The following is a 24,179-nucleotide window of genomic DNA, read 5'->3' as shown; positions in this document are numbered from 1 at the left end:
AACACGGTCATGGGATGGAGAAAAGGGAAGAGGGAGTAGCTTCTGTATGTAGCTGTCAGGAAAGATAGGACTGACCAGGAGGGGAGGGGATTACAGTAAATGAGGTCAGTAGGGTTGAGGCTCTGGTCATGGGGCATTCCATTGTTAGACATGCTGGGAAAGTGTGTGGAGGAAAGGGTACCAGGGTAGTGTGTTATCCAGAAATTAGTTAAAGGCAGATGTTGAGGAAAGTAGGCGAGGAGGAGGGGAAAGGAGAAAGTGGTAGTGTTTCACGTTGGTACTAACAACGTAAGACAAGCCGGTATGAGTACCAACATAGTTGGAGATGTGTGGGACCTAGTAAATGCAGCACTGGTGAATTATAAGGAAGCGGAGATTATCAGTGGAATACTATATAGGAGGGATACTGCCTGGAAGACGATAGGGGATTTAAATGAGACTATGGAGTGGGTATGTGGGAAACTGGGAGCGAGATTTCTAGATCCTAATGGATGGGTAGGCGATAGGGATCTGCGCTCAGGTAGCCTTCACTTAATCATCTATGTGAGAAACTATAAGGAAAGGAACGTGATTGTAGCGGGTGATCTCGATTTACCAAATGTCAATTGGGAAGGTAATGCGAACGACAGGAAGCATGACCAACAAATGGCAAATAAGTTAATATGGGAAGGGCTTCTGATTCAGAAAGTGATGTAACCGGCTAGAGGAAAGAATATTCTGGATGTGGTGCTGGTAAAACCAGATGAGCTCTATAGAGGAACCGAAGTAATAGATGGTATTAGTGATCACAAAGCTGTTTTTGTGGTAGTTAAAAGTAAATGTGAAAGAAAAGAAGATATTAAAATTAGGACAATTAGGCAGTACTATATGGCTGATAAAACAGGCATGAGGGAGTTTAAAAAAAATAACTATGTTCGGTGTTAAATGAAAAATAAAAATGTAAACAGACTCTGGGATGGGTTTAAAGCAATTATTGAGGAATGTGACTATAGGTATGTACCTTCAAAGATGGTAAGGAATGGTAAAGATCCAATATATTATAACAGAGAAGTGAAGAGACAAAGAAGGAGGTGCAGGTTGGAAAGAAATAGAATTAGAAATGGCTGTGGAAGTAAGGAGAAATTGAAGAAAATAACTAGGAAATTTAATCTAGCAAAGAAGTCAGCTAAGGATGACATGATGGCAAACATAATCGGCAGTCATACAAATTTTAGTGAAAAATGGAAGTGTATGTATAGGTTCTTTAAGGCAGAAACTGGTTCCACGAAGGACATTCCAGGAATCATTAATGATCAAGAGGGGGTGTGTATGCAAGGATCTTCAAAAGGCAGAAATATTCAGTCAGCCGTATGTAAAGATTGTTGGTTACAAGGATAATGTCCAGATAGAGGAGGTGTCTAATGCTAAAGAAGTATTAATATTTACCTATAACAACGACATTTACAGTAAGCTACAAAAGTTAAAAACTAGAAAAGCAGCCAGATTTGATAAGGTTTTGGGTGATTTACTAAAGACAATCAACTACTGATCTGCATTTAGGGCAGTCGCCCAGGTGGCAGATTTCCTATCTGTTGTTTTCCTAGCCTTTTCTTAAATGATTGCAAAGAAGTTGGAAATTTACTGAACATCTCCCTTGGTAAGTTATTCCAATCCCTAACTCCCCTTCCTATAAACGAATATTTGCCCCAATTTGTCCTCTTGAATTCCAACTTTATCTTCATATTGTGATCTTTCCTACTTTTAAAGACACCACTCAAACTTATTCGTCTACTGTCCACTGACAGCTCCGAACATACCACGTACAAACTATCACTCTCATTTTTGTTCTGTATTGAAAACAGCGATCTCACTTAGTTTACAAAAGGAGTATATTTATTACCCCACCTATTCATTGCAATTAATACCACATTATTTATGCTTTTGTTTCAGATTTCAAATCCTTATTTGATGGATCTGATACGGAGAAAAGTAAAATTAAATCAACCATATGCTGGATTGTTTTTGAAACGCAGTGAAGAGTAAGTATCAAATAATGACATGCCCTTCTCATTTTCTGTTACTGATTTTAAAAATTTCTGAATTGCTCAAGGCTGTTCTGTTACTTATTTCTATGTATTCTGCGAGTTCGCATAGCCACTTACTTGAAACTACACTTTATCAGTTAGCAGTTGGTCACATATCACCAAATACTTTTTGATACCATTAGTGGTGGTTTTTTTTGTTGGTGGTATTGTTGGTAAGACAAGAATGCTCTTTGAATAGAAGGGTTATAGTTGTATTCTTGGATGTTGAGAAATCATATGTTCACGTATCACGGAAGCACATGTGGGAATGTCTGTGACATAAAGAAGTTCCAGAAGAGATTATAGCATGAATAAGAATGCTACATTGAGAGAAACAGTTGTGTACAAATTCAAGGAAGCAGGTCAAATTATTTTGAAACCAAGAGTGGAGCCCAATAAGAAGTTGTCTATTACCGTTTCTCTTCATTAATTTAACAGATGACGTTTTACAAGCAGTGGAAATGAAGGATCAGACAACAAATGCACTTGTATTGCTGATGTTGTGCTATGGGGTGTGACAGAAGCAGAAGAATTTGAAAGAATAGGAATGATCATCAGCCAGACTATAACCGTTGGTTTTGTGATAAGTCGGAATTCTGAAGCAGTCCACCTGCGAGTGCAAAATGAAGAAATAGTTAGTAGTAACTTCAAATAATTAGGGAGCTTTATTTCTTCTGGCAATACAATAAACCAAGACATAGGCTTATAAGCTGCATCGAAATTCTACCCCTCCTTTCGTCGCCTACTTTGAGATGAACTAATTTCCCCCATGCTTGCAAGATCATGCTGTACAAAACATATCTTGTATCAATTCTAACAAACTGACTGGAAGGAACAACGTTGACTAGACCTACAAAAATTCTCATATAAGCTTACTTCAAGAGAGAAGCATCAAGGACTCAAATTTGAATAGACATATGAAGCATAACCATGCAACACACCGTTCGAGAAGGGTAAATTATATGATCATACCACTAACTATTTGATATTTCAATTTCATGGCACAAGTAGACAAAAGTAGAAATTGGTAATTGAAATGGATGAATTTGACCTAAGCATGCTTAGTCGTCAAGTTTTGGAATTTTACGGAGGTGTCTGCGGGAAGAAAGCTGATACGAGGATTGACTGAAGGTATGGCATTTGAGGGAATTGAAACATCTATGCTAAGAATTTTGAGGTTTTTGCAATTCAGATATGCAAATGTAACTATGGTAGAAAAGTGTTGATGGAGAGGAGTGATATTGCTGTAGCGGCGGTGACTTTTCTTAGAACAATGGCCAAGATCAGGGTATACATACATACTGGTTCTGGGCATCGACAGAGTACTAAGTATAAAAATCATGCCTCACAAACATCTTATGGATGAAGAACCTCAGAGTCAAACCTGGGCATCGAAGTCCCATCCTCCCTACTTTCATTCCGAGGAACGGCTTCACTCGAGAGCATATAGGTCATGGTCCTGTCCGACGAAAATAAAGTGGGCATGTAACATAAATGTCTTGAAAGTAGGGCACTGTAATAAGAGGAATACAGTAGTCTAATGTGTATATATATTGTACCAGTAAAATATAGCCTGGATTTACTATTTAATTTATAATCGCACGAGTTATGTCTCAGGGCATTTCCAGGTAAATTGTAGCTAGGGCTTGGTACAGGAGGAAGGGTCGTATCTACAAGAAAACTTCAAAATTCTTTTAAAGAATGCAGTTTATTCAAATAAATGCATGTTGAATTGGATATCACCTTGGTGTAGATTTTCGTCATCTTCAACGTGGGGTAACCAGTATTCCAAGGTCACCTGCTGAACTGGACTGAAACTCGTTCTGCAGGCCTTGTTCGTCACCATGGAATGGAGCTGGAACACCCAGGTCGGTCCGACATGGGATCGAACTCGTACTTCGGAAGTTCTAGACGGTCTCCTATGTTTTCCAACGATTATGCGGGGTAATCACTTGTTTTATTACTCACATGAGTGTCCACAATTGCACAGTCCCCCAACACTTATTTGACACTAGCGTTTGATTTAATACTGACGTAATATGACATCGATCTTTACTAGTCCCTTGTAGGTAGAATTTAAATGTTATTTAAAGATGAAGATGCGGATAGCATCGAATTAACACATTGCGGACCGGGTGCACTTCACCCCATGCACAGCCCTGTTCCCGGCCACTTTCTAACTATCTCTAAGCTGGAGTGCGTGCATTCAAATAAACTGTCAGAACTTCACTATCTTTTGAAGGACTACTGTTTATTTTTCTAGTGGCCTTCCTGAATAGATTTTGAAATGCAGGGTATTTCTTGAAATCTATTTCGGCTCATAGTTTTCGGAAATATGGGTTTTTTATTAGGGGATCGGTTGGCCAGTAATCTTCCAGACATGATTTCTTCACCTGCCCTAACAATATACACAGAGCAATATTTTTTTAATTTCCCTGATAGTGATATTAGTCCACTTAATGTTTTAGGGGATACGTTATGAGAATGTGAATTCTGCTCATAGTATAAGTTTGTCTTTTCAGCTACATACTGAAAATATTCCTCACCAATCATAAGTCCTGCTACTTGTCCTATGTTTCCAGATTCATTAGACTATACCTTTATACCAGCAGCACCTTCGAAATCCTATAGCCTATGTTCACTGTTGCCCATAACCCAGTTGTCAGAAAACACTACATTCTTTACAATATTTAGAATGTTTACACCCGCAACACAATTATCAGACTCGTTCTGCGCTACGAGTGTTTCACACCGTGAAGATAAGACTATATTCTCGTCATCACTTGAAACATTTCCGTTAGAAGATATTTCATCATCGAACTCTAAATATTCAGCATCACTTAGATGTTCGGAACCTGTATCAGCACATAATTCGCGAGTAATTTCATCTTTGTCTAAACACGTGCGATCCCTGGGCGCTGCCATCTTGCATGGCTCATCGAACTTTGTAAACATGTTGTCAGGAAATGCAAAGAAAATCTATGATATGAAGAATACTCAGAAAGAAATGCGACTATCGATTGTGTAGAACCATACATAACAGAGTTCTATCACTCCGGACCTCCAAATAGTTCCCGTATATCTCAAAAGATAGCACTAAAGTTCAGTCTGCTGGGTCTGCTGCTAACACGAGATAACTCGGGACCGGTCCGCAACGCTCGGCTAGGCAAACACGAGTTTTCTCGGGACCGGTCCGCAATGTGTTAAGAAAAGAAATAGATCACAGTTCATGAACATAATCTTTAGAAATAACGAAACTGGAGACTGTTCACATACTATGCACATTTCGTGGTTGCTTTCCACTGAAATATGGTCGCACTTGACACTAGAATGAATATACGACTGCTCAAGAGTTTATCCAACGGATACTGCTGTTAGTAACACACTAATAAATTTATAATCACTTTGAGAAAGAAATAACATTGGCAGTTATTCTGCACAGTTCAAAATTCAACTCAGTTTGAATTAAGTATCGTTCAAGTCAAAATTTTAAGGAATAATAAAGTTAGCAATTACTATACACAGTTGTAAATTTACTTCATCATAGATTGAGTATCGTTCACTTCTACCCAGAGTTAATCTTTTGTGTCAATGCACTAGAGTATAAATTGTATAATAGGTAACCACTTGCATTTATGGTAGTGAAAAGTTAAAAAACACTTTCATGATCACTTCTACTTAATAAATGAGATAAAATAAGCTGACTGAGTTTTAAGAAATTCCACAGCTAATAATATAATGTAGTAGTGTGTCACTTTGAAATTCACGACACTAGTTGGTAAGAAACAAAGTTCCACTAACGTAAAGTGGTAAGAAACTAAGTTCTACAATTATAAAGACTTGCCACACGTCAAAGTTCGTATACGTGCACAATTTCTAAGTTCCAGTTAACTATCGGAACCTAAGTCCACTGTAAGACTTGTCACATATCGAAGTTCCTATACGCGCACAAAATCGTAAGTTCCAATTAACTGACAGAATCTGAGTCCACTATAAAGACTTGTAGAATTCAAAGATAGATTCGGACAGCACTTTATCTTGACTAGGGTTGGGCACTATGTCCCTGTTTCGGCACAATGTGCCGGTGCACAATTATGTTCCGCTGTTCCAGAACACCAAGTGTCAATTGTTCCGAAACATTCTCAAGCGAGCCGGAGACACTGACTCGCTGTCCCATCAGAAGCGCCACTATGCACTGCCCTTCGCCTACTAGCTGAATTGTGCAGCGGGCGCACGGGACGCGGGACTGTAGCTGCGCAGTGTAGAGAGAACTTCGAGAGGTAACATTACATGCTCCGCGCCAGTGGGAACTGGGAATGTGCCTGTTCAGAACGTGCTGTGTGGTGTGTGCCTGTGTGTAGTTATGGACATGGTCCAGCATAAAGCTGCAGGGAACGTGAACGAACAGTCGGAACACTGAAATTCGCGCCCACTAATCACGTTTAAAGGCTGCTTTTAGGTTTAAGATATTTCCGGTCAATATAAAATACACATAATACAGTTACAATGGCAGTGCAGGTGTTTGAAAGTAACCAATTCAAGAATATTTTCACCAGTTGAATGTATTGGCCTGTATTGTGAGTAATTAGTGAGTAATTAATATCTTGAAAATTTCCCTCAACACTTTCTCGGGGATTGACGTTAAACATTAATTTGGACTTTAAGGAAACTTTTAAGCCCAAGAAAAATATGGGTCGTCGCTTTGGACTGGATGAAAACTGTTGGACTTTCGTGCTGTTAGGCCGGGCGCACATTGCCACGCAGGGTCTCATCGGTTTTCAGAAATAACATGTTTTCTTTAGACTCTGTGATACTGGGGCATCCAGTATAAAGAGGCTCTTTTTTCTTTTTCGTCAAGCATTCACGATTTTTCTCTTTTTGTTAGTCATCTTCACAATTTCCCTTGTGCTGATGGCAACGCGGTTATTCAGCTTAAGACAATCGCAATAAAAACAACCACCTTCGCCAGTTTACAAGACTGAACAATATTTCTATGTTACCGATGTTCGGCGTTCATATGGACTAAGCAAAGAATTTAATTCATGATTATTTTTTATATTTTTTACGTTGCACCGACACAGATAGGTCTTATGGCAACGATGGAATAGGAAAGGGGTAGGAATGGGAAGGAAGCGACCGTGGCCCCCCAGCATTAGCCTGGTGTGAAAATGGGAAACCACGGAAAACTATCTTCACGGTTGCTGACAGTGGGGTTCGAACCCCCTATCTCCCGAATGCAAGCTCATAGCAAGGCGATCCTAACCGTACGACCAACTTGCATGGTAAATTCATTAATAGGATCACAGTGGGGGAGAGGGAAAAATATGTATTTACAAATGTACTGCCAGATTTTCATCTAGTTAACACAAGATACTAAAATCAATCAACATTGACAATCTGTTGTGAACGCGTTTGCATTTATATTTGACAAGACATGATAAATGATTTTCCGTATTTATCTTTTCACATAAGTGATGATGGATGACGGCGACGGAGTCGGCGATGATGTTCTCCATAATCAGCATTAGATCTTTGTCTTAAATTCTATATGTTGCGAGAACTTGAGTCACGGATTGTTTCATAGATATATGAGGATTACATTCTTTTGTTTGCTGTTTGTTTAACGTCGCACTAACATATCGAAGGTTTTCGGTGACGGAAGGGTGGAAGATTGGGAAGGTAGCGGGCGTGGCCTTAAGGTACAGCCCCAGCATTTGCCTAGTGTGATAATGGGAAACCACGGAAAGCCATCTTCAGGGCTGCCGACAGTGGGGTTCGAACCCACTATCTCCCGAATGCAAGCTCACAGATGCGCGACCCTAACCGCCCGGCCACTTGCTCGGTGGATTATATTTTAGGCCTTTCTCTAAACTATCTTGTTACGCAGCGTGAATAAAATAATTTATAGCCTAGACTGTAGTGCCTTATTCCCCGAATAAATTATGTTCAGCCATTTTCTCACGAACATACATACATACATACGCACATATATACGTACATACTGCATTGCAGTCCACATGATTCACATAGTACCTACAAAATATGGTGAGACTGAATGGCTGTGGTAATTTTCTCCTCCATTTCTTAACTAACTGCGTGACACGTGCGCAGGAAACTGTGTTTCGAAGACTGCGCGTGGTAGGCGGAAGTAGGTGCAGAACTGGCCTGCCCTGCTCTGCTCTATCCTGCCCTGTCTGTCAACTTGCGATGGTGCAATGATTTGTGTGGATTATAAAAATCTGCTCTGCTCTGCGCTGCACTGCTTTAGCTGCTTCGCCTGCGTCCCAATGTGCGCCCCGCCTTATGCTCTCTGCACTTCGAATTCCTTCCCTCTCAACTTCCATTTACTTTCTTCAATATCTCAAAAATTTCCCTCAACACTTTCTTGGGGATTGACGTTAAAAATTAATTTGGACTTTAAGGACACTTTTAAGCCCAAGAAAAATATGGGTCACCGCTTTGGAATTAAAAATATAACTGGATGAAAACATTGGTGTACTTTCGTGCTGTTATGCTCTCTGCACTTCGAATTCGTTCCCTCTCAACTTCCATTTACTTTCTTCAATATCTCGAAAATTTCCCTCAACACTTTCTCGGGGATTGATGTTAAAAATTAATTTGGACTTTAAGGAAAATTTTAAGCCCAAGAAAAATAATGGTCATCGCTTTGGAATTAAAGATATAACTGGATGAAAAAATGTTGACACGCCAACACAGGGCGGCACACAGCCGGTATCGACAGGCAGACCCAGCCAAGGCCAACTAATCTATCCAGTGCGGCCTTGGCACAGCACGTTCGGTTCAGGTACATTCCAGCTGAAGCGGAGCATGTCCTGTTGCCTCTCGAAGTTCTCTCTAGGACGCAGTTACTGTCCTGTGTCCTGTGTCTCGGCACCCTGTACCGAAACACTCCGCCTCAAGCTCCTAATGTTGCGGAACAAGTGAGTGTTCCGATCTGCCCAACCCTAGTCTTGACAGAGTAATAGTGTAGCGTGGTGAGTCACACTGGACTCCCAGCTATGACTTACTGACATGGTTGGGTTGAGCTTGTCTTATATATGATTTGTGCCTCTATGTCATCAGATGTCATGATTTCTATGAAGTTGAATAACTTGAGAATCCCTCGATGGATTTACTTGAAACTTAATATTAGAGACGTTTACACGATTATCTACAAAATGACGTATCCCTCGAGTTGATACAATTGATATTACAGGCGTTTTGAAAATATCCTAGTCGATCATTCGGGAAGGTGTGATGTTTTTCTAGAACACGCAGTCCATGTCAGCTAGCATGTGACATAACAGGCGGGTAGTCTAACTTGCTCCTGTGTCCACGTAACTTGTACAGCTGTAGCTGCCTCAGGCAGGTTCGCTCCACCGAGCGTAGACAGACCAAGCACGCAGTAAATGTCTTGCGTGATGATTAAATATTATTTCTCTAAAAAAATACGACATGTACCGTGAATAACTGGTACAATATATATAAAATAACTTGTCCTGACTGATTCATCATCGCTGAGCCAAGACTACTGGACATAAAGAAATGAAATTTTGGGTAAGGTTGTGGCATATATATCGAACACTTAAGGTTATCTCTATGAATTATTGTTCATTATTTTCTTCAAGTGAAGAACGGACCTCTGAAATAGTTATAAAACCTTAACGGAACATCCCCTGGTTGCAACTAGCTTGTTCAGGCTTTTAAAATGTACAATTTGTAGGCTCGGGGCGCTCTTAAATGGAACAGTTGTATTCCTTCATATATCGAACAGTCTGCGTTATATATCGATCAGTGAGGTCTTATTTATCGAACATGATTTATATATATCAAACGGTAAGGTTTTAAATACCGAACAGAAATATTTATTTTAAATCTCTTTACTTTAGACATTATATCATTGTAATAACGTGAGCAAAATAGAATGATTCTTAAATATAAATCACATAAGTAGAAGAAGCAATATTAATACATATTAAAATATCCTGAGAGACACAAAAAACATTTTTATCTCTACCCTTCCACATAGAGCAGAACATGTCTTTAGTCTTCCTTGTTTCTTTTCCTTCTCTTCAATTCTTCCCGATACTCCTTTGAAGATATTGCGTATATTTTCCTTAATCTAAACTGAAGAGGTTTTTCTGGTACTTGAACTTTGAGAAAATCCTTGAAAGAATAGTCACTACTACTTGAGGTGGGTGAGCAAGCAAGTTCCGAAGCAATTTCATGCTCATTCGATATTTTCGGCTTGTGAACTTTTACTCCACTCTTCAAAGTGACGGCACCAGGAAGATCTTTCTTGGGAGAAGGTACATACACCTCTAAACGTGAAATCATTCCACGTGAAATCATCTCTTCCCTGATCATCATGATCTTCTGATGAACTGTCTGTCATCGCTTCATTCTGATTAGTCGATATTGTTTTGCGTGTTGCATTGTACCGAGTTGTAACACTTTTCCAGTAAGCATACAAATCTGGTTCTCCATCACGTCTTAGTCTGTCATTGAACTTATCGAGAATGCGAGGAGGCAAAAATTCCTCCAGGTCATCAGGAACAAACTTCAAGTTCTCATTGGAAGTGGAAAGGGATGATGGTCTATCTTCGTCACTATCTTGCGGTTGCCTTCCCACTGGGGATTTCAAAATATCTGCAACACATTTTGTGTAGTGCGCAGCGTTGGGATCTAGTGGATAGATACCACACTTACGAAAGGCACTTTTCACAATATCTGGCCAAACAGCATCATCCCAAACTTTCTGTAGCATGGATGCAAAATTTATCTTAGTTAACGATGCACAAAGAGTTCGTATTTTCTCGTCTTGAAGAGCATTTTCCCATGCTCTCTTTAGAGGTGCAAATACCCCTACATCTGCTAGTTGCAGAAGATGAATGGCATTAGGGAAAAGGCAGTACAAAATTATTCCATGGTCATGACAGTATTTATTGACTTGAAGGGATAAGTGACTCCTGTGTCCATCAAGAAATAAAATAACAGGAAGTGTAATTTTCTCTACCTCTAGCAATGACCTAAGTGTTGAAGGTAGTTCAGAAGCGCTGGGGCCTTCATCCAGCCACTTTTCTTTTTCTTGTAGACCCAAGGCTCTGGTACACTATCTTTGATAATTTGCTAAAGTCGTATGTTGCTGTAGACGATCATTGTTGGGGCACAATTCCCGTCGGCACAGACATTTCCGAGCACTGTTACGCCTTCTTTCTCTTTAGAGATTGCCGCAATTTGAAGCTGTTCCGCTCTGACTCCAAGGTACTTTCCTGAAACCTTATGGAACAGGAAATATGTCACGTCTGCATTGAAGATCCTGCTTGGATCTTCCATAATTGATCTTACATCCTCAGATTCCAGGTAGCACGACAGTCCAGCAAACCAACCACGTATTCTCTCTTCCGAGACAGCAGCCCTGCCCTTGCTAATGGTTTCAGCCTTCTTCTGAGACAGAGAAGGATGCTGTTCCATAAAACATTTGAACCAGGTTCTACCAGGTCTTCCATACTTAAACGCTGTGCTCCTTCCTGATGACTGCACAATTTGCTGAACAGTGTCAAACAATTCTTTTTCTTCAATGGAAATATTTTCTAAGCCATGTTGATTATCCATTCACTAATGCCCTCTTCTTCTCGTGGATTCGGGAACTGTTTCTGGCCAAGGGCAGTCTGAATCTTCTGACCTGTTGAACAGCTTCAGTCAAGGCAGATAATGAATACTGACACAGTTTCATTTTTTCAGTAGGTTTAACTTTGGCTTTTGGTACAATTCCCCCATTGGGCGTCTTAATTTTGACCATAGTCAAGCTCTGAGCACTAATTAAGGAAATAAGCAAGAACTCCAAAAACAATCATTTTCTGCTTTCTAGTTTTTTTTTCAAGGAGTGCAGGGTAACTGCCTCCACACACCCCTCTTGTCGACGCCACATTATTTATCTTGATTGATAAATTTCATTTTTATTCCGTATTGATAGTCACCATAAGTCATAAATGAAAGAAAAGTTCCACCTAATCAATACTATTTTATTGTCGCATGTAGGACCGGTTTCAACCTCTAAAAAGGTCATCCTCAGCTACACTAGAATTGCATTTACATATTATGCCTCATATTGAGAGCTAATGACATACTCTAGAATTCAATGATTTTAAAGTGGTTATACCCATGCTGAGAATTCAATATTATACAATTAACAATAATTAATTGCTCTTATTACACTCAATGTACATATGTAAGAATCTAATATGAGTTTGTCTTTTCTTTAGTGTGATGATTATGTCGGAGTATTTTTAAACATAGGCATTTGCCTAGTCAGTTTAATTGATCTCTAATCTTATGAATATTTAGTCCTGTATGAAATGAACTTAGTTGAACAATTGGAAATAATCAGTATTATAGCCGTTTTAACAATAATTTACACTAAATGTAGAAATATATTAGTTGATAGTTCAATAAAATAAATGACTAGCCAAAATAAAACAGTAGTAAATATAATTTAACGTGCTTGACTGCACTGTTGATTGTCTAATGCGGCAGGTAATAGTGGTTCTTGCGTTGTACAGTTCGTGTTATATTAGAATAATAAGAAGTTAGCACATAAACAAAAACTTAAACACATTAAAACAATAAAAGTCACCAAAAAATTAGTGGACTTGGTTTAACTTAATTGCACTGTTGACTGTCTAAAGCTGCAGATAATAGTAGTTCTTGCGTTGTTGCAGTGCGTATTATGTTAGAATTATGTGGAATAGTTCATAAGCAAAACTCTTAAACACATTAAAACATTAAAATCACTGTAACGTGTGTTGGATGTAAACTTCAGTTGACAGTCCAAATTAATAAGAGACAGACACCTATGTTGTTTGCAAGTTTTAAGCTTAAAATATTGTAATCATTGCCAATATGTATGAATATTACTCAACCACTTTCAATTTAGTATTTTGTAACCTTTAATAATTTGTTTGTTTGACGTTGATTAATGTTCTAGAAATTTGTTCACTTTTTGAATCCAAGGTCGTTAATGGTGGCTCTTTCCTTTCTTATGATGGTGAATATCTGCAAGTCGAAATGATTGAATTAGAAATTCCGATTGAAATAAAAGTTGTATACTAGTGTGAGTTCTATGAAAATTTACTTACTGCTGTGGGGTGGTTGAGATGTTTGCTGTTTGGCTGTCTGTCGCGTATTGTACCTTATACTTCTGATAATGTTGTCGGCTGTTTTGGAGGGGTTGGAGGGGTGTGTGGGGGAAGCCTTGTTGTGTGTATGGGCGGGGCCGGGCGTGTCTGCTGTCTGCGCTATGGCTTGCGTATGATGCTGTTTGTTAACTAATTTGATGTAATCATTCTTTACAATTGGGATAATTTTATTAAATAAAATGTTGGTTTTCTCAGTTAGTTCGTTAATATTATAATTGGGATTTGTATATTGATCAAATGTTATGTATAACTCCTCGTATATATTAAGCAAAGGGCCTTTCGAATTTGTATTTAATATTTTCAAATCATTATCTATGTCCGTAAAATTATGTTTGTAATCGTGCATGTGCTGTCCTATTGCAGAGAAATGATTATGCTTAATAGCGTTGACATGTTCATTATACCTTATTGCAAAATTTCTTCCAGTATGCCCTATGTAACTTGTTAGGCAGTTGTTACATCTAATTCGATATACTCCTGATTGAAAATATTTGTTGTTATTCTTGACTGATTTGGTATTATGTATAATATGCCTGCTGTTATGTGTAGTTCTGAAAGCTATTTTAAGATTATGCTTCTTAAAGACATTAGATAGAGAATATATGCACGTGTTATTAAAAGTGAAAGTTGCAAAATCTTTTCTAGGTTTATCTGGTTTCAGCAGTGTAGTTTTGGGACGGGATTCGATCTTACGAATAATGGAATTTATCATCTCTTTTTTATAACCATTTTTTCTGGCTATTTCATGAATTAATTGTAACTCTTCGTTGAGGTCTGTTTTTGATAAAGGTAAAGGCTCTGTAAATCATGCTTTGGTATGCTGCTTTCTTATGGGAGTCAGGATGAACGGAGTCCGTCTTTATAATATTTATTGTGTGAGTGGGTTTACGGTAAATTTTGAAGGTCAGTTGTTTTTCATGCCTAGTAATCGTCAGATCAAGATAGTTTAGCTTACAATTATTCTCAGATTCTTTAGTGAATTATATATGCGTGTCTATGGCATTTATTTTATCTGGTATAATATTATCGTTGGTTATTCTGTTGTCGATGACGACAAATCTACACCAGAAGAATATTCCTTCTATTTTGCAAATAGAATTTTATTCAAGGTGGTCTGTGTATATTTCTGCTATTATGCCAGATGCGGGAGACCCCATCGGTAAACCTGTTTGTTGATATATAGTGTCGTGAAAATTTAAAAAGTTGTTATTGACTGCGAATTCGAATAATGCCATGAATTCTTCGATTTCAAAAATACTTAACTTACTGTAAGTTTTTAGATTAGTTCTGATTATACTTAGTTTCTTTAGTGGGGATGTTTGGGTACATGTTATTTATATCGTAAGAAGCTATGGAGTGGTACTGTTCTAATTGTAATTCTTCAGTTTTATTACAAAAGTCTATTGAATTTTGTACAGACTTATTTGCTTGAAAAAAATAACGGTTTCTAAGAAATTTCTGAATATATTTAGAAAGTTTATATATTTCTACATTTAGTGTAAATTATTGTTAAAACAGCTATAATACTGATTATTTCCAATTGTTCAACTAAGTTCATTTCATACAGGACTAAATATTCATAAGATTAGAGATCAATTAAACTGACTAGGCAAATGCCTATGTTTAAAAATACTCCGACATACTCATCACACTAAAGAAAAGACAAACTCATATTAGATTCTTACATATGTACATTGAGTGTAATAAGAGCAATTAATTATTGTTAATTGTATAATATTGAATTCTCAGCATGGGTATAACAACTATAAAATCGTTTAATTCTAGAGTATGTCATTAGCTCTCAATATGAGGCATAATATGTAAATGCAATTCTAATGTAGCTGAGGATGACCTTTTGAGAGGTCGAAACCGGTCCTACATGTGACAATAAAATAGTATTGATTAGGTGGAACTTTTCTTTCATTTATGCCACATTATTTGCCGACGATGAGAAACCTTGGATAGTGATAGGATTGTCAAATGAAGTGATTAGAACAACGTATGGCATCAGACAGATACAGTTTAACAATAATAAAGGTGTTTTAATTTGTTCCACCTATTCAATACTTATATTTTCACTTATAGTGGTTACATAAATAGATAGTTACATGGGACATGTTTCGCCCTCAATTAAGGGCATCTTCAGCCTAAACACAATCATCAACAATACAACTAAATTAAAAGTGGAAGGTAAAAGTTTAGTCAGTTATTAAAATTCGGAACATAAAAATGTGAAAAGTGATACAATATATAAAGATGCTAATGGAAAACTGTCATATGATTAAACCATAATCTTGTCGGAGACTAAAACTTCTTCTATTAAAACATACATTACATACATTATCATTATAGACTGTTATGCCTTTCAGCGTTCAGTCTGCATGCCTCTGAGAATTTACTAAACGTCGCCACAATCCTCGATTTGCAACTAGTGTTGTGGCCTCATTTAGTTCTATACCTCTTATCTTTAAATCGTTAGAAACCGAGTCTAACTATCGTCATCTTGGTCTCCCTCTACTTCTCTTACCCTCCAAAACAGAGTCCATTATTCTCCTAGGTAACCTATCCTCCTCCATCCATCTCACATGACCCCACCACCGAAGCCGGTTTATGCGTACAGCTTCATCCATCGAGTTCATTCCTAAATTAGCCTTTATCTCCTCATTCCGAGTACCCTCCTGCCATTGTTCCCACCTGTTTGTACCAGCAATCATTCTTGCTACTTTCATGTCTGTTACTTTTAACTTATGAATAAGATATCCTGAGTCCACCCAGCTTTCGCTCCCGTAAAACAAAGTTGGTCTGAAAACAGACCGATGTAAAGATAGTTTCGTCTGGGAGCTGACTTCCTTCTTACAGAATACTGCTGATCGCAACTGCAAGTTCACTGCATTAGCTTTACTACACCTTGATTCAATCTCACTTACTATATTACCATCCTGGGAGAACACACAACCTAAATACTTGAAATTATCGACCTGTTCTAGCTTTGTATCACCAATCTGACATTCAATTCTGTTGAATTTCTTACCTACTGACATCAATTTAGTCTTCGAGAGGCTAATTTTCATACCATACTCATTGCACCTATTTTCAAGTTCCAAGATATTAGACTGCAGGCTTTCAGCACAGTCTGCCATTAAGACCAAGTCGTCAGCATAGGCCAAACTGCTTACTACATTTCCACCTAATTGAATCCCTCCCTGCCATTTTATACCTTTCAGCAGATGATCCATGTAAACTATGAACAGCAAAGGTGAAAGATTACAGCCTTGTCTAACTCCTGTAAGTACCCTGAACCAAGAACTCGTTCTACCATCAATTCTCACTGAAGTCCAATTGTCAACATAAATGCCTTTGATTGATTTTAATAATCTACCTTTAATTCCATAGTCCCCCAGTATGGCGAACATCTTTTCCCTCGGTACCCTGTCATATGCTTTCTCTAGATCTACGAAACATAAACACAACTGCCTATTCCTCTCGTAGCATTTTTCAATTACCTGGCGCATACTGAAAATCTGATCCTGACAGCCTCTCTGTGGCCTGAAACCACACTGGTTTTCATCCAACTTCCTCTCAACGACTGATCGCACACTCCTTTCCAAGATGCCAGTGAATACTTTGCCTGGTATACTAATCAATGAGATACCTCGATAGTTGTTGCAATCCTTCCTGTTTCCTTGCTTGTAGATAAGTGCAATTACTGCTTTTGTCCAATCTGAAGGTACCTTACCAACACTCCACGCTAATTTTACTAGTCTATGAAGCCATTTCATCTGCCTTCCCACTATACTTCACCATTTCAGGTCCAATTTCATCTATTCCTGCTGCCTTATGACAATGGAGTTTATTTACTATCCTTTCCACTTCCTCAAGCATAATTTCATCAACATCCTTTTCCTCCTCGCCATGAGCTTGGCTGTTTGCAACACCACCATGATGATTTCCTTTTACATTGAGAAGATGTTCAAAATATTCCCTCCACCTCTCCAGTGATTCCCTGGGATCTATTATTTCATCTGAATTACTCAAAACACTGTTCATTTCCTTTTTCTCTCCCTTCCTAAGATTCTTTATTACTGTCCAGAAAGGTTTCCCTGCTGCTTGACCTAGCCTTTCCAGGTTATTACCAAAATCTTCCCATGACTTCTTTTTGGATTCAAAAATTATTTGTTTCGCACTGTTTCTTTCATCTACGTACCAATCCCTGTCTGCCTTGGCCCTTGATTGGAGCCATTTCTGATAAGCCTTCTTTTTACGTTTACATGCTGCTCTCACTTCATCATTCCACCAAGATGTTTGCCTTTTCCCATCTTTACAGACAGTTGTTCCTAGGCATTCCCTTGCTGTTTCTATTACAGCATCCCTGTATGCCACCCATTCACTTTCTATATCCTGAACCTGCTTACTGTCTACTGTTCGAAACTTCTCACTAATCATATCCATGTACTTCTGTCTAATTTCCTCGTCCTGGAGATTTTCTACCCTTATTCGTTTGCAGACAGATTTCACTTTCTCTACCCCTAGGCCTAGAGATACTTAGTTCACTACAGATCAGATAGTGGTCTGTATCATCGAAAAATCCCCGAAAAACTCTTACATTCCTAACAGATTTCCTGAATTCAAAGTCTGTGAAGATATAGTCTATTATGGATCTGGTACCCTTAGCCTCCCATGTGTAGCGCTGAATAGCCTTATGCTTGAAGAATGTTTTCGTAACAGCTAAACCCATACTAGCATAGAAGTCCATCAAATGCTTCCCATTCCCATTAGCTTCCATATCTTCCCCACATTTACCAATCACCCTTTCATATCCTTCAGTTCTATTCCCAACTCTCGCATTGAAATCGCCCGTTAGCACTATTCTATCCTTGCTGTTGACCCTGACCACGATGTCATTCAATGCTTCATAAAACTTGTCAACTTCATCCTCATCTGCACCCTTACACGGTGAATACACGGACACAATTCTTGTCTTAATTCCTCCCACTGACAAATCTACCCACATCATTCGCTCATTTACGTGCCTAACAGAAACTATGTTGCGTGCAATGGTATTCCTGATAAAGAACCCTACCCCAGACTCTGCCCTTCCCTTTCTAACACCCGTCAAGTACACCTTATAATCTCCTATCTCTTCCTCATTATCTCCCCTTACCCGAATATCACTTACTCCTAGCACATCCAGATGCATCCTCTTTGCTGACTCAGCCAGTTCTACTTTCTTTCTTCCATAAGCCCCATTAATATTGATAGCTCCCCATCGAATTCCATTTCGTTCACTAAGTTGTTTCCAAGGAGTCCCTCGCCTGTCAAATGGGAGTGGGACTCCATTACTCCCATAGGTCCGAGGCTTGCTTAAAGTGTTCTGAGCTCGGTAAATTCATGAAGCAGGATGCTGCCCTACTTGCACATAGTCCAAGTGAGGATCTCTCCTCTAACGGGTTATGGACCACCGGTGAATTGTATAGTCCTAGCCGTCTGAGCACAAGGAGGGCCACGACTCAGAGTATGTCCGAGATGCCCACTCCCATTCCATAGCAACTGGTATCCCGACTCTCAGGACCACTTATTAGGCCACTCAGCAGTTGCCCATGGTTCACGAACTAGGACGTGACTACAGTAACCCACAAACATGAACCATCTTCTATTAAAATTCTAATTAAAAACAGTTCATATAAAATACTAGTGAAAAACCAAAGTGGTAATAATACGAAGCCAACGACATGAGGACGTGAAAACAAGCATAAACTTAATTGTCATGAATACAATCTTTCCAAGGCCGCTGATGAAATTCGTCAGCAAGTGAGACAGAAGCATCTGTTGAAAAATTGTAAGTGGCCCTTAGCACTGGTAGGTAATAAAAATGGCTGAAACCTTGCCAGAAAATGTCAGTAGATGCAGAAATAATGTTTTCTGTAACAGAAGGGAAAGAAGAAATAAGAAATTGAACGTAAGGAGAGAATTCGGTTTACATAAAATTGAAACAGATGAGGACTTACATGTAAGTGGAAGTTGTTATTTGTTATCTACTGTTGTGTTGGTTGCTGCCCGTCTGTTGGCTCTGAGTCTGGTGTTGTAACTGTGCTGCAGAGGCAGCAGTGAACTCGGAGGGGAAGGAATAGGGGAGTGCGGGAGGGAGGAGAGGATGGGTGGAGTCAATTGTGACGAGGCTGACAAAGGGGCGGAGTCAACCTATTGCTGGAAGTAGGCCTAATATCTGTGGGTATGGGAGAAGTATTAGAGTATGAAGAATTAAATATATTAGGTATCCTAAATTTATTCGAACTAACTGACTTCAATAATTTAGACATTAATTCATGTAACATATTTTTATTGTCCGTGGTTTCATTAAGATTCTGTTGCTTATCGTATGTCTGATCTAAATAGATGTATAAACTTTCTAATTCACTCAGCGTTCTCCCTTTTTCTATGTTTCTAATTATCGCTAAGTCTTTCTCTATGGATTCAAATCTGTGACCAGTCTCCCTCATATGCAAACTCATTGCTGAGTATATCCTATGGTTTGTTTCCATGTATCTTGTCATAAAACTTCTCCCAGTCTGTCCAATATATGAAAAATTACACAGAGTACATTTGAGTCTGTATACTCCCGATCCCAAATAACGTTTTTTATCATAATTAACTTTTTTATGATTAAAGAATATGGACTGGTTAGTATTAGTAGTTCTAAAAGCTATATTAAAATTATGTTTCTTGAATACGTTAGTAACCTGGTGTAGAACTGGATTATTAAAAGTGAATGTAGCATACTCAGTTTTTTTGGTCTTTTCTGGTATCAGATTCGTAGATAACTAGTTTTTAAGTTTATTGATTAATTTGTTAATCATTTCTATTTTGAAACCATTTTATTTAGCGAGATATCTAATATAATTTAATTCTTTCTTCAAATTCTTGGGAGATAGAGTGCTCTATAAATCAGACTGTAAAAACATGCTTGTTTATGTGAACTCGGGTGTAAAGAAGAATTGTGTTTAGTTGTCGATGATTGTATCGGTTTTCTAAATATTTGGCAATCAAAAGTGTTAACCTTACGCGTAACTGTTATATCTAGAAAATTCAACGAGTTATAGACTTCGTCCTCTTTCGTGAGTTTCAAATTACGTTCGATTTCATTTTAACTTATTTAAGATTTCTTGACTATTAGTGACATCTTTGTTTATGATTACAAATGTATCATCTACATATCTCAACCATAAATCAATTCCTTCAATTTTTGCTATTATTTCGTTGTGTTCGATTGAATCCATAAATATGTCGGCAAGGATGCCCGATATTGTGTCACCCATTGCTAATCCATTCTGTTTATAAATATTATTGTTAAATGAGAAGTAATTATTGTCTAATACGAAATACAATACCGGCAAAAACAGATAATCACAGGGACACTGCAACTTAGTAACAATACAACAATTTAATCAAAATCCCGCCAACTCCAAAGTTCTGAGACTTTCCTGCGCTCATCAACATGACAACAACTTCGACCTATCGATTGACACAAACCTAAGTTTGGAAGGGTGAATTTAGAAATCTCAGATGTTATGTAAACTTCCCGATATCCTTATTTTGCAACGAGATGTGTGAACTGTTCGATATTTAAAGGGTGTTCGATATATAGTGCCATTACCCTATATATTCATATTACAATGTAGGTGCTCTAGATATTTCATTGTGAAGAAAGTGAATTTTTAAAATGAGTGTATTTATATCTCGAAAACTGAACAGTTTAAAGACGTGGAAATTGGTGTTTGGAATCTCCTTTCCATATAAAGAAACTCTTATTGTTTTGTTTTTGGAAAATCTAATTAAGGGATGGTGATTAGGAGTGACAAAGGGGGTGATTTTTAAAAATTAGAATATCTACAGTAAATCTCAAACGTAACATATTACAGACTTGAAAAGTGGTATTTGGAATCTCCTCTAAAAGTAAAACGCGCATAATTTATTTTCTGAAAATCCACTTAAGGGTAAGTGTTAGAGTGGGTACATTTTTAAAATGAGCATATATACAGTATCTCAAAAACTTAACATGTTACAAAAGTGAAAATAGGTATTTTTAATCTCCATGAAAAAGAAACTTGTATCTTTTTGGTTCTCGGAAAAACCACTTCGTGTGTGTGTGCGTGCGTGTGCGTGCGTGCGTGTGTGTGTGTGTGTGTGTGGACTGAAAAGGGGGTTGAATTCTTTTTATTAGGATACTTATATCTAAAAAAAACTGAAGATGTTACAGACGTGAATATTGGTATTTGGAATCTCCTTTAAAACAAGTAATACGTATTTTTTGTTTTCAAAAAATCTACTTTGGGGGGTGAAAGAATTGAAAAATTAGTTGAATTATTTGTATGATGGTACTTAAATTAAAAAAACTAAAGATGTTGCACACGTGAAAATTGGTATTTGAAATCTCCTTTAAAAGTAAAGATACACATATTCCTTTGATTTCAGAAAATCTATTTAAGGGGGTGTGAAAGAATTGAAAAGTAATTTAATTATTTGTGTTATGGAGATACCATGGTGCATAGAGGTGAATGAATGTACAGGCATGAATGGGTCACAATAGGGCAATCCGAAGTTTAATTTAAAACCTTAAATCTATAGCTATATATCTTTCTCTTTTTTTTTTGGGGGGGGGGGTTCTTTTCAGAAAATAAACTTTTACAATTTCAAGTACCAAGATTTTGTTTACAAGTTATGTAACAAGCTTTAGAAAATCAGAGCAATCAACAAACAACACATTAGTAAACCGGAGCTTGCAGCTCCCTAATTATACATCCTCCAAGAGCGCTGCGGCTCCTTCTAAGAACAGTCAAGGAGATTAACCTCCCAATTTCTTTTTCATCCCCAGGAGACGGAGTATTCAAAATACACACTCTTCCAAGAGCACTTTTTTGCTCCACAAAATTATCTAGAAGACCAGTCTCCAAACATGAAAACGCTACAGCTTTCCAATGGCGCCATTCAATATTTACACTAATACCTTTACATGAATAGGAGCATCTATGCTCTATAAAATTTGCACTTAGGAATCTATTTCCAGAAATTTTCAGGCCTGTCAAAAGCTCAGCCTACATTTTACAAACTTCAACAGTATTCACCGTCTTCTATGTTCAACAGTCTAACATCTTTACACAAAAGGAATGAAATAGAATTTCACAGGGGTATCAAATACCCAATCTACCGGGCCATTGTGGAAAACAACAGGTTAAAATTACAGGCCCAAAAATTTGAGATTCTGGCCCGAAGTAACAGAGGCTAAGGCTATACTACGGAAGTGACTAGATGGAGAGAATATTTAAATTATAAGGATTTCAAACTGAAAAAGATTACAAAATCATAGTCACCTTAAAATCACGTTAAAAGGGAACCCGGGGAGGGTCTCGCACTCTTTATTCCCTGATTTCGGCTAAGTTCCTTTGACCTGTTTGAAAGTTACATTCAGTCTTTCATTATCATTATAGACCGTTATGCCTTTCAGCGTTATGTCTGGAAGCCCCTGTGAATTTACTAAACGTCGCCACAATCCTCTATTAGCAACTAGTGCTGTGGCCTCATTTAGTTCTATACCTCTTATCTTTAAATCATTAGAAACTGAGTCTAACCATCATCGTCTTGGTCTCCCTCTACTTTTCTTTACCCTCCATAACAGAGGCCATTATTCTCCTAGGTAATCTAACCTCCTCCATTCGTCTCACATGACCCCACCACCGAAGCCGGTTTATGCGTACAGCTTCATCCATAGAGTTCATTCCTAACTTAGGCTTTACCTCCTCATTCTGAGTTCCCTCCTGCCATTGTTCCCACCTGTTTGTAGCAGCAATCATTCTCGCCACTTTCATGTCTGTTACTTCTAATGTATGATTAAGATATCCTGAGTCCACCCAGCTTTTGCTCCCTTAAAGCAAAGTTGGTCTGAAAACAGACCGATATATAGTTTCGTCTGGGAGCTGACTTCCTTCTTAGAGAATACTGTTGATCGCAACTGCGAGCTCCCTGTATTAGCTTTACTACACCTTGATTAAATCTCACAATATTACCATCCTGGGAAAATACAACCTAAATACTTGAAATCATCTACCTGTTCCAATTTTGTATCACCAATCTGACATTAAATTCCATTGAATTTCTTACCTACTGACATCAATTTAGTCTTGGAAAGGCTAATTTTCATACAATACTCATTGCACCTATTTTCAAGTTCTAAGATATTAGACTGCAGGCTTTCAGCACAATCTGCCGTTAAGATCAAATCGTCAGCATAGGCCAGACTGCTTACTACATTTCTACCTAACTGAATCCCTGTCTGCCACTTTATACCTTTCAGCAGATGATCCATGTAAACTACGAACAGCAAAGGTGTAAGAATGCAGCCTTGTCTAATCCCTGTAAGTACCCTGAACCAAGATCTCATTCTGCCATCAATTGTTACTGTAGCCCAATTGTCACCATAAATGCCTTTGATTGATTTTAATGATCTACCCGTAATTCTATAGTCCCCCAGTGTGGCGAACATCTTTTCCCTCGGTACCCTGTCATATGCCTTCGCTAGATCTACTAAACGTAAACACAGCTGTCTATTCCTCTCGTAACATTTTTCATTTACCTGGTGCATACTGAAAATCTGATCCTGACAGCTCCTCTGTGGTCTAAAACCACACAGGTTTTCATCCAACTTCTTCTCAACCACTGATCGCATCCTCCCTTCCAAGATGCCAATGAATACTTTGTCCGATATACTAATCAATGAGGTACCTCGATAGTTGTTGCAATCTTTCCTGTTCCCTTGCTTATAGATAGGAGCAATTACTGCTTTTGTCCAATCTGAAGGTACCTTGCCAACACTCCATGCTAATCTTATTACTCTATGAAGCCATTTCATCCCTGCCTTCCCACTATA

At 38.2% G+C, this 24,179-nt stretch overlaps 1 protein-coding gene across 2 annotated transcripts in view; it reads left to right on the top strand.

The window, feature by feature from the left end:
- Lon (Lon protease) overlaps nucleotides 1–24,179 on the top strand; it is a 456,188-nt gene that overhangs the window by 72,285 nt on the left and 359,724 nt on the right. For both annotated transcript variants that reach the window (XM_067138307.2, XM_067138306.2), the window contains exon 2: nucleotides 1,930–2,018. In XM_067138307.2, coding sequence (XP_066994408.2) covers nucleotides 1,930–2,018 — 89 coding nt within the window. The remainder of the gene's footprint in view (nucleotides 1–1,929; nucleotides 2,019–24,179) is intronic.

This window comes from Anabrus simplex, chromosome 1 (genome assembly GCF_040414725.1).
Source record: "Anabrus simplex isolate iqAnaSimp1 chromosome 1, ASM4041472v1, whole genome shotgun sequence".
NCBI lineage: Eukaryota > Metazoa > Arthropoda > Insecta > Orthoptera > Tettigoniidae > Anabrus > Anabrus simplex.
The sequence above is the reverse complement of the archived record's forward strand: the minus strand, read 5'-3'. Positions and strand labels throughout refer to the sequence as shown.